At 45.1% G+C, this 12,438-nt stretch overlaps 1 protein-coding gene across 1 annotated transcript in view; it reads right to left on the bottom strand.

The window, feature by feature from the left end:
- Positions 1-12,438, bottom strand: part of CSPG4 (chondroitin sulfate proteoglycan 4) — a 313,635-nt gene that overhangs the window by 48,563 nt on the left and 252,634 nt on the right. Inside the window, exon 6 of the mRNA XM_069222178.1 lies at positions 2,829-3,030. Coding sequence (XP_069078279.1) covers positions 2,829-3,030 — 202 coding nt within the window. The remainder of the gene's footprint in view (positions 1-2,828; positions 3,031-12,438) is intronic.

Genomic DNA, 12,438 nt, shown 5'->3' on the forward strand with positions numbered 1-12,438 from the left:
AAACATTTTACCAAACAGACATAGGTCAGATAATTTACAGTGAGTAGCCCAAACAACCTAGAGAAAAGCCACACATTGATGACAGCATTGACAATTCTTTAAAAAAACTGAATAATCAGTAACACATTTATGACATTTTGAGAGCACAGGCTTCAATGTTGTAATTTGGAAATTAGATTAACAGTCACTCAGTGATGTCATCATTCAATAACCAAACCCCAAGTGTTTTTTTTACTAAATCTTTTTATTATAGGTAACAGAACAAACAATATCAACTGTACCTGACAGCATGCAGCATCCATATAACCGCCCCATACAACAGTGAGCATTCCCTCCATGTCCTCAACAGCCCTGGAGAGCGGCAATGTCCGGATACCTCCCTTGAATATCAGTTGCGGTAGTGCTCACTGTGGGCGAGCACAAGTTACCTCGTAGGTGTTCCATTTGCCCTATATTTTAGACCATTTCTGTGGGCAGCCCCAACTTTTGTAGACATCCATCTCTGCCACCATACACCAGTCCATATCACATTTCCACTCCGGTAGCAGAGGTGCCTGCTCTGCTCTCCATTTTCATGTGACATTATGTTTAGCATCAGCAGTCCTAGCGTCATCCAAAGCTGATCCATTTGACCCAGATCAGTTGCGTCACAGATATTAAGGAGACATAATTTGGCAGATAGTTCCATCTTACCTCCACACACCTCATTAAAGCAATTCACTACCATTTCCCAATACTTTTGTAAAAGAGGGTAGCTCCAGATCATATGAAAGAAGGATCCCTGTCCCACACATCCCTGCGGGCACACCGGAGTGGCAATTCTACCCATTTTAGCTAAGATGCTACATGAGTAGTAAGCAGTGGGGTCAGGGACACTGCACAGGCGTTTAATAGAGTGTCCTAAGATATACCCCTGGCAGCATATTATCTCTATCCATCTGAACAGCCGGTTCCTCTTCTAACGAGCAGGCCCAAGAATTGATTATGTTCAGCTGTGAGGCCCATTTGTATGTCTGGCAGGGCTATCCCAACCTCAAACCAACCCCTAGTCAGTTTCTTATAGGCTATGCAGGGGTATCCCAGTCCCAGGGCAGGGGGACACGGTGTCCTCTATTGTCTGAAAGTAACTGTGTGGGATAGGGTATGGCGTTTTTTGGAGTATGCATAGAAAACGGAGTACAGCCATTATTTTAAGAGGGAGCTGCTCTCCCCAGGAGGGTTAGTGGCAAAGTCCGCCAATTATGTATGTAGTTACTAAGCTGTGTAAACAGAGGTCCAAGATTGTGTGTGTAAAAATCCCAGGGGTCTCTAGTTATGTAGCTACCTAGATAACGAAATCCGGTTGTCGTGACTTGGGCCATACAGCCCCATGGCAATTGTGGAGTAGAGCCATAGGGAAGATAAACCAGTGACTTGCCCCAGTTAATTGTGAAACCTGCATGGAGCAGGAAGATATCCAGTATATGCATTATCTGGGGCTCTAGGGTGGACGTAGGGAGTGTCACATACAGCAGTATATAGTCCGCATATTGGGAGATCATGTCTTCCCAGTCAGCGGACCATCTCAACCCCTTCATGAAGCAATCTCCACGGATCTACGTAGCCAAAGGCGCCAGGACCAGAGTGAAGGTTGAGGGGGATAAGGGACATCCCTGCTGTCCCAGCCGAAAAGGCGGGGAGGTAACCCCATTAACTGCGACTCGAGCCATTGGTTCTGAGTATAAAAGTTGCACTCAGGAGAGAAAGCAAGGGCCAAAGGCCATCCTTTGCAATTCTTCGAAGATAAATGGCCATTCAATAGGGTCAAAGGCCATCTGTGCATATAGTGATATCACGAGCGCATCTTCTTGTATCGTAGCTGCTCTACCTAGAACTCCATGCAGCTGTCTAAGGCTAAGGGACATGGTTCACCCTGGCATAAAATCCGACTGTTCCGGATGGACCAGTCTCTGATCAACCTTCATGAGGTGCATGGCTAGTACCTTTGCGAGAATTTTGACCTCTGCATTTAGCAGAGAAATTGGTCTATAGGAGGTGCACTCGTCTCGAACCCCGAGTGTTTGAAAAGAGAGAGTCACACATGGGTACCATGCAGACCCTAAACCTCACCGGTTATGATATATATTACAAACCTATCCCCTTTGGTAAAGTCATACTTCACTTACAGCATTCACATCCCAGCCTCTAGTTCATTGAGTGAATACTTTCACAGTGATGTAATCAATGGGCGCCACCCCCAAAACATTTCGAAAGATCACATTCTGATAAAAGTAGCATGAGATAATCCTCTAAAATATGTTATCAATATATGGCTACTCGTTGAATCGTTTGAGACATGGGTTCTCAAAGATGCCATGATGGTGGGTTTACCTACAAAAAAGTATGTAGTCGCACACTGATGACATCTTTGAGAACCCACACCTCAAACAATTAATCGAGCAGCCATATATTAACTACACCTAAATAACTAATCAAGGAGTCACACACTACTGAAATGATCGAGAGCCCTAATCTCATAACTGAGTGAAAAGCTGCACCCTCAAAGCATGATTGTGAACTGTCTTCTCAATCAATGTAGTAGTCATGAGCAGATGACCTCATAGCTGCTGCCGTTCCACACAACTGGGTGAGGAGATACACAGATGTCACCATTAGCAATCCTCACTGTAAACAGTTGCAGACTAAACAACCTTTTGCCTACTTGACCCTAAACAATAAACTATAGAGCTGAACAATGAAAAGCTGTTTGGAAAAAATTCATTGGCTTTCGTTAGGTGTACACCGTCTGAGCGTTGCCCACCCGCTCCCCATTTCCATTTGTCACGCACCTTGGTGCAGATACACAATCAGGCCTTCATCCACCTGGGCCTGGGTAAAGGTCATGGTCTCTTTGTTGCCCGAGGAGGATCTCAGGAGGACCTTGCCACTGGCCGGGGGCTGAATGGTATATACCACTTCTTCAGGAGGCGAGTCCTTGTCGATGCTGCTCAGGACCTCAGCTGTGATTGCCGTTGTTGCACCTTCCCAGATCTGAAAGAACCACATACGTCAGAAAGTTATGCATAGCACAAGAGGAACATTAGCACCCAGAATGCATAAAAATGTAATCAGAAAAGAAATATTGAGACATATTTTTTTTGTAAAATCTGAAAGTCTTGGCCAACGCCAAACCATGTAACCCTTGTTCAGTGCCTTATGATACTATAGGTTGAACCTTGAAATAGTGAGGTAAAAAGCAAACTACCAGAGAAGCAGAAGGAACAGGAAAGAATGAACAAGAGAGAAAACAGAGAACAAGAGAGAAAACAGAGAACGAGTGAGTATATAAATGTGCAGGTGTGCAACACCCATTCAGCTGAAGAGCCTTCACCCACTCCCAATCAGGTGACCTGGTCTGCGTTGCTGGCCAGTTAGCCTGCTGCAAGGAAATCGTCAGAGACAGGTGAGAAGTGAATTTTAAAGGGATACAACCAATCAGTGCTTATACTGAACCAGTGGTTTCCAGTGATCGGTATCAGCACTTAATTGTCAATACCTGTACATATGGCAGTGTGCCACATGATGGATGTTAGTCTAATTTACACATAAGCACAATAACAGTTGCTTACTAATACCGGCTGCCCGCACCATTCTTATAGCCTTGGTGGCCTGGAATAGTCTAAGTTGGCATACTTGTAAGAGTGTGATGGTTAGTAGTAGTGTGGTACTGTCATTGACAGCACTCTTAGTGGCAATAGGTGGTGCAAACTGCAGTGGCCTGGGCCCCTGGAAATTATGTTTTTTTTCCATAAATTAAGCATGGGAACCATCCGGGGGGGCTCGAGCTATCAAAATGTATTAGTTGCAGCGTCACCGGGGCCCAGGGTCTGAGGACCCCTCTTGACATCAATAGGATGGGTAGCCTATCTTATTTGCTTGCATAAGGGCCTATGTCACCCTTGCTACATCACTGAAACCAGAGGACAAAGGTAAGAGGGTGGGGGCAGAAAGAGTACAGTATGGGGACAAGAGGTGCGTGATATAGGTGTAAATCTGTAAGAAATTATAAGAGGCTTCCTGGGAAGAGGAGAAGGGGTTTTGAGTATAGGCACCAACTTATGTGTGGCGCTGGATCTCAGGTGCCAGCAACGTTTCAGCTGAGGGGATCCACATTTGCAGCAGCCGTGTGTGAGCTGAGTGACAGAGAGCGCAGAGGGCAGTGAGCGCATGAAAAAGGCGAGAGGGTAGTATACGAGTAGAAAGGAGATATCAGAGGGACAATGCTTGAGCAAAGGGGAAGTGAGGAGAGATGGCCATGAGGGGGGAAGAAAGTGCAGTGTAGGAGAAGAAAACAGCTGTGTATGAGGAGGAGGTAAAGTGCAGAGAGAGCAGGGTGTAAGCATAATAGAAGGAGCAGAGAAGGGAGTGTGTGAGCAGAGGGACAGCAGTGTCTTTACAAAGAGGAGAGGAGCAGAGAGGCAGTGTGTTCAGAAAAGACACGGTGCACAGGGTTGTGTGTGTGCAGTAAGGGGAGCAACAGAGAGGGTAATGTGAGCAAAGTGGCAGGGTGCATGGAGAAGAGTGTGTGGCCAGATGGACAGGAGCAGAGAGTGCAGTGCGCATGTGCAGAGAAGGCAGCAAGGTTGGGGGACAGTGTGAGAGGTGAAGAAGCAGAGATGGCAGTTTATGAGCAGAGATGTCAAGCTGCAGAGAAGAGAGTGTAATATGAGCATAAGGGGCAAGATCAGAGGGCAATGTGAGAGGAAGGTCATGGAGTAGACAGGGCACAGTGCTTGTTGAGGATGGCAGGAGGCATAGAGAGTGGCATAGGATCAGAGCAGGCAGGGACGGCAGTGTATGAGCACAAGGGGCAAGGGGCAGAGGGAGCACTGAAAGAACAAAAGAGGGAGGCAGCAGAAGGACCATTTTGTGAGTAGCGGGGTAAAGGGATCAGAGTCAGTGAAAGAAGTTAGAGCTTGGGTGAGAGTGGAATGGGAGAGGTGGATGTTAAGTTTGCAGAGCCAGCAAAGGAAGTTGTGAAGCTGAGAGATAGATAAGAGGGGAGGGAAGGGTAGAACACAGATGCGAGAGGTGGATGTAAGAAAGGCAGAACCAGCAAGAGAACATAAGTGAAGGGCAGAGAGATGGAATGGTGACAGTTAGATATGAGGGTAGAGCTACCAACAGAATGTACGAGGCTGAAGGAGAGAGTGAGGTGCAGTGGTAAATGTTTGTGGGGCAGAACCAGCAAGAGAAGGTTAGGTTCTGGGGGATGACAGCTGAAGTGTAGAGCAGGGATGGGAGAGCTTGATGTGAAAGAGGCAGAACCAGCAAGAGAAGGAAAGAGGCTGGGAGAAGAGAACAGCAAGGAGATGAGAGGTGGATGTAAGAAAGGCTGAATTAGATAGAGAAAGCAAGAGGCTGGGGGAGTGTTGAGTTGAAAATTAAGGCATGGAGGACAGAGAGGGTGTAAAAGGGGCACGGATGTAAGAGGGGCATGTTCTGAGAAAAAAGCATAAGAAGCTGTGGAGAGTGGGATTGTGTTAGCAGAGAGATGGATGTGAAGGGATAGAATTTGAGAACAGATGAGAGGGTAGAAAGTGAAGGAAGATGCAGTCTAGGGTAGCTGGATGTACGACAGGTGGAACTAGCAAGAGAAATGAAAAGGCTAGGAGAAAAGGACGAGAAGAAAGATGAATAGGACGGACTCCACAAAATAAGGTAAGAGATTGGGGAGAGATGAGGTGACAGGTAAAGCTTTCAGGGGAAAGGTGGGCATAATCGGGGTATAATCTGTAGAAAATGTAAAGAGGATGAGGTAGGGTGGAAGGCGGGAAGTGGATGTGAACTGCGCAGACCAGCAAGAGAATTTTAGAGGTGGAGGAGAGAAGACAATTTAAATATGTACACAGATGGGAGAGGTTAATTTAAAAGGGGAAGAACGAGTAAGAAAAGACCAGGGGAAGGAAGGGGGAGGGAAAAAATAAGAGATGAGGTGCATGTAACTGGCAGAACCACAGAAAGAAGGTGAAAGGAAGCGGGTAGGACAGAGAAGAGGTGAATGTAAGAGGGAGAACCAGCAAGAGGAGGTAGGAGGCTGGGGAGAGATGAGAGGTGAAGAATGTGGAGGGAAGGGGTGGATGTACGAGGGGGCAGAATCAGTTAGATGTTATGTTTTATTATGTTATGTTGATTTGTATAGCACACTAGCCACCCAAGAGCTCGGCCAATCATCACCCCATATTAGTCAGGACAAAGTCTTAGATTTATTTGAAATATCGCTTCTTCTCTGATCAGATCAACCATGCGTCACCCATTTGTTTTCATTACATCCCTATGCAGCGCAAAATAATTTATTTTCTCCACCCTCACACTGTTGACTGACTGTTGTTAAGTCAATTATCCTTTTCTATCCTGGGCTTTTGACTTGTTGCATTTGTTTCCTTCAAATCATTCAGCACAAAGCCCCTCTCTGGAACATCGCTTCACACCTTTCCGCTTTCCATTGACTTCTTGCCGCCCAGTGATGTATCTTCAAAGCATTATTCATAAGTCTTGGTGCAGTCAATACAGCAGGTCCTTTTTTTCATTGTTGTACCACTAATTAGATTCTTCCCAGTACATGACACTCTGCAACAGCCAAGCTATTGTGCCTTCTTAAAATTAGTTTGGCTCATTTTAGAAGTCAATCATTCTCCTTTTTGGCTACAAAACATTCATACTCATTCCCTCCTGTGTTCTGATGTAACTCCAATTTTCTGTCTTTCTAGAAAAAAATTAAACTTGGTTTCCAAAATGAGGGCAGTGTGCCCCTCCTCTTTGCTTATCCCTGACTGTGATGATGCCAAGGAAGCAGAGCGCTTTACAAATTGCTCTCATTCATCTCATTCAATAGAACAACAGTGAAAAGATGTTCTTAAACTGCAACATTTGCTGCAGTTTTCCACAATGTTCTGGGTATTTTTCCGCTGTATTGTTATAGCCAGAGGATGCTCAAATATCTAGCATAAGTATTCTGAAGGCCTATTAAGTGGAAATGAATGTGACCAACTGTAGTTTGTTTTATAGTGCATTGTGAGGAAATGGGATGTATTATATAGTGTGGTTGTGTAACCTCACCATGTAATACATTTATCAACCCCCTCAGGGCCCTTAGGTTTCATTTGTCAAACCTTCAGCTCAACCCTAGGTATCTGTGGCTCTGGGAAGCATGACTTACACAAAGGAACAAGTGTAAAGCAATTAAACAGCACAAAAAAACTAAAGAATAAATCGACAAAACACCCAAAAAATTAAATATAAATTAATAAAAAGACTTCTTTTTTATGTAATTTAGACACCACAAGAAAAAAGACCCACTGGAGGGTTCACACGATATAGAATTTACAAAGTATAGTAAATCAAGGTATGGCACTCACCTGCAAACAAGCATTGGCAAATCCAAAGAAATTGAGGCTTAGAAACTTTTTTACTAAAACGTTTGCGATTAGGTGTAATGGGTTCACTTTGAGCCACTTTAGACAACCAACTCCAGCAGAGTGATAGTCAGTGGTACCAGCAAGGTCTTCAGCAGGGGGAGCAATCCTCAGTCAGTTTCAGGCACTTTTATACTTTGCAGGCCTTTCCTATGAAAGTTGTCCTGATGCAAAGGATGAAGGATGATGAAGATGCTCAAAGGATGCTTTGGATGTAATGCGCTAGACGGGGTTCTTGCTGAAACTACTCCTTGGTCCACGAGGAGGGTGAGGTGGTCCTTGTCACAGGGTCAACATCCTACAAAGTCCTCTTTGGTGCTAGCAGAAGCTCAGTCGCCACTAGTCTACTGGTCGCCCTATATCGCAGTCACAAGCCAATTCTTCCTGAGTCAATAACTCATCCGCTGGGAGTCCCAGACGCACTTTGATCAAACTCCTGGATTCACTTTGTCCTAGCCCCTAGTGCTGCATGGGTGTAGTTGGTAGTGGGTTGACGATTTTGGTCTACAAACTTGCCCCAGCAGGCTTCTCAGCTGCTGTGTCCTTGTGCTGTGAGCAGAAGGCCAGCTCAATGACCCCTGGAGTCTCTTGGCTTTAGCTGGGTTCTGTAGACAACTTCTCGAGCAGGACACAGCAGGCACGGTCCCTCTCCTTTGCAAACCACCAGTTTCAGCAGGTGCAGTCCATAATGATGCAGCCAGCCTCTCTTTACTAGTTCCATGGTGCAGTAGGGCAGTCCTTCTTCCAGTCCAGTTGAAATCTGAGTTTGACGTGCCAGAGGTGCTCTACTGTGCTCAGAAAATGCCCTTAGGGCAGGATAAGGTTGGTAACCAATGGGCTACCAGTTTCCCTTCGACCTGATGACCATCTTCAGCAAAGTGTGGCATATGTGGCATCTGGGCTTCCCAGGATGCACCATTAGGTCCACTTCTAATATCAAGCTATCAAAAAGCTTGTTACATTAAGCCCAACTTGATTCTCTAGTCAAAATTAATGTAACAAATTGTAGTGTGCAACTTTATCAAAGTTGCCACTTTGCTGTGTTTAGCTCCCTGGCCCATACTGGTTGCACACTGGGTCCTGTCACCGAGACAGCTTTCTGCTCTCCTGGGAAGGCTTGTTAATGACTCCCAGGAAAGGAAACAATAGGGGCTTGCTCTGAAAGGAGATGTCACCTCCCTCCTGCAGAAAGTCACACGTGTTGGCCCAAAAGGTGAGCTTCAAAGGAGAAGTTGCCTTTGAAGGGCAAATGGGTAGCACTTTGGAGAGGGGATGCTCCATTGTTTAGGCAGATAGGCTGGCACTCAGGATGGGAGAGGGGATTCCAGTTGCCAAACCGGTTTTCCAGGGGGTTGCTCTATTTTGAATTAATGTAATTGAGATAACGGCGCAGCGTTTGAGTTTGGCAGCATTGCGGGCTTTTCGTCGGTCAGGATTGCGTTCCTCCACAAGATTAGAGCCTTTGTCGCTTTGACGACCACGTATATCCTTATAATGTGTCGATTTAATTATTTTATAATCTAGGGGTAGGCGACGTTATAGGATTCTTTTCCGCATGCCCGTTGTGTTGGGATTTGCAGATTTGGCCCGGTTATACAGTCAGCAGACAACTGATCGTCTTTTCAAGCGAGATGTACTTCAGGTAAGACATGAGATATTTAGTCCACGTTTTTATATACATGAATATATCCATTAAAGGAGACGCTTTAGCATATGAGACGTCATGTACAGGGTGGCATTGTAGACATCTAATTCCGTTAGGAGAGATATATTCTGCGTATCATGTCTCATTTGTTGCAGATGTTGGTTACAGCGAAAATAGGATCCGGCTAATAGTGAGCCTATTTCCCTTGGGGCATTATTTTGATGTGGCATACATCTAGGTATCCGTAATGTCTTTACAGTACTCACTTTATAGAGCACCGTGGGTTAACAAGGAAGAAAGTATCTGTGGTGGATTATATTTGAGGTTTGAAGCACATTGTTTGATATGTCTATTTCATTTATGTTTACCTCACAGAGATACATTGGATTTTAAAGGCCTTTTCTTTGCATGGACTTTTGGACACAGGCATCATTCTCTTCATCCTTACTTATTCTTTCTTTGTCTTCTTAGTTTGTTATTCTTTTTTAGTTTTGTGTGTGTTGTGTTTTTGTGTCTGTGTATTGTTTGGGTTTTGAGATCTCAGGATTACAGACACATTTACTTTATGTTTCATATTGTTCAGATCATGTAATGCAACAAACTGTTCCCTGGAATTGTATTCAAATATACAAATGTTAGTGCCCTGAGGAAGGTGGGCGACCTTCCCTTGGTCGCTAGTCACCGAAACGTACGTCGGCACTATAACCCATGAATGAGACACTTGCTGTGGCCATCATGGAGATTTCTTTGGAATCCACTATTAATTTATCCATCTATCATGAGGAAGGATCAAAGATTATATCTGAATGACTAAGAAGGACTTTTGTAGTCTGAAAGCGGAACTACTATAAATCATATAACGGATATTGAGAATCCCTCTTGTTGGGGCTGCTTTAACCATGGCATTATGACATCATTGGATTACTACTTGGCTATGTAATTATTGATGTAGACAAGAGGCCCATTAGGCATGACTATATATTATATTTTGTAGCCTTTTTTTATTTTATCCATGTTGGTCTCAATGCATTTAATTGAGTCCTCACATTTTTTTAACATGGTATGTTTGAAGTCAGTATGATTGTGATTTTGTCGTTTTGACATTTCTTTTTTTTCCAGGGTGCACATCAAGGATGCTTACTATAGTGTTATTTGTAGGTATATCAGGTTCGAGTATTGGTCTATACAGATGATGAGATTATGTTTACATTTAAATAAATTTAGCATTGTATATGTTTAATTTTCATTAGTTAATGTTTCTTTTGTTCCTGTGTCTGGTTATCCTGAGACCTCTTCTGTAAGGGATACTTGGGATTCCGCATTTGGTACCCAAGGACTCCTTGGGAAATTGATTTTTACTTTTGGCCCCCTTGGTAGCCACACATCTGGGTTGGGCTAGGGAGCTTAACATGCCGTGAGAAGGGTCCTGCCATATTAGAACGCAGGGTATGTAAGTTAGAGGCTCACCCCAGGCCCTGCATATAAAATTACATGTTCTTCCCATTGGAAATGTAGCACCTGCCTTAGGTTTTGCGAGGCCCATAATAGGGGTGACTTACACATATACCAGGGGGAAGTCTGGCTTTGCCATATCTTGAAATGTCAAAGTCAGACAGCAGATAAAACTGCTCTTCCAGCCTGCAAATGGTAGGCTGGGGGGTGGGGTGTCTCATTTTTACTTGCGCCACCCCCCCACGGTGGCAGAACTATTGCTGGAAGGCCTGGGGTGACCCTCTACCTTACATACCATGGGTAGCATTTACTATGGAGTTACCAGCAAGTTAGCTTAGCCAATTGGGTATGAGCCAATTCAACATACCAGTTTAAGGGTAAGAGCACAGGTACTGAGGTCTGGTTAGCAGGCCTCAGTGCACTCCAGCGTTGAAAAAGCAGCAGCGTTAGTCCAAAGACTTGGGGGTGACCATATAAAGAGAGCATTTTCTTAAATGCATCATTCACCATTATCTGTCAAAGAAACTAATACCTTAAATTTCACACTCTCATAGGTCTAGTGTGTATTAAAATTCAACATTTATGATTAGTTCTTTGAAGAAGAACCATAAACTTCCTGTAACAGTTGTTAATGTTGTTATGTTTAGACCAGTGCTTTAGATGGGCAGGTACTGGCCGATACTGAGTAACTGCACTTCCTTAATTTGACAGGGAGAGTACCTGCACTTCTCAGCGCTGATGCAGTACATTTAATGGGAGAGCACCGGCACTTCTCAAGACCAAACAGGTACTCTAAATAGTGAGTACCTGCACTTCTATTTTTCCATTTAAAGCACTGACTAAGACGGAGGTTATCTGCTCAGGCTGCTTTAAATGCATGGTTTGCCGCCTATTGTGCCATGTGGATTGTACCACAACAGAGAAGGGATTCCTCTCAAGTACTTTTCAGTCAGGCTCTGAATCTGATTGTGCCTCCATTGTTTGACGCGTTGAACTGCCCCCCCCCAAATTGTGTGTCTGGTTGCGTCTCTGCAAAGGGGGCAGGCAATGGGTAAGATAGGGAGTGTAAGTAGAAATGGGAATGGTGGCGGGATGAATGCAGTGTGGAAGACAGAGGTGAAGAAGAGGGGGCCCGGGTGAAAGGAAAATGACGATAGATAACATTGAAAGTAGAGAGAAGCGGAAAGCTGCTGGAGAGAGTCAGACAAGGGACCTATCATTGAAATGAAGGGCTCGGATGTACTGAGGGAGGAAGACGAAAAGAGGTACGGGAAGTGAGAGTAGAGAAAGACGAGAGAGAAGGAGTAGCGGAAGGAAAGACTGAGGAAAGTGAGGAGAAACAGAGAACTAAGCAAAGCAAGCACTGGAGAGAGAACGAGAAAGAGAGATCGAGAGGCAGTGACAACTGTTGATACTGACAGACATCGGAGGCCTGTGTTATGCCCATGAGGAAGTATTCAAAGCGCGGCATGGTGCATGCGCAGTGTGTGCTCCAGTTCCGAGACCTCAGTTCGGGGCTAATGGCTCTTCCGCTTGGCCACGCTTTTCCACGTGGAAAGGCTGCGCGGCCCTCCGGACGCCGCTAAGTGCGCAGAGCCCCGCCCGCCACTCCCGGCGGCCATGTGGGTGTGACAGACTCAGGGTAGCGCCTCCATGCTTAAGGGGTCTCCAACACTGGGCTTCAAGGAGCGGACCCAATCCAGAATTACGGCTATCGACACGGAGCACATCTGCATACAATAGATCGAAATAGGGCTCCTTTACATACAGATTATTCTAAAAGTCGAACGTATCCGGCTCCCGTGGACCAACATTGAACAGCCCTGCTTGCTACCGACCCAGCTATAGGGGCGCACAAGGACACCTGACTCCATCAGAGGCGTAACA

The sequence above is a fragment of the Pleurodeles waltl genome, chromosome 3_1 (assembly GCF_031143425.1).
Source record: "Pleurodeles waltl isolate 20211129_DDA chromosome 3_1, aPleWal1.hap1.20221129, whole genome shotgun sequence".
NCBI classification, from domain to species: Eukaryota; Metazoa; Chordata; class Amphibia; order Caudata; family Salamandridae; genus Pleurodeles; species Pleurodeles waltl.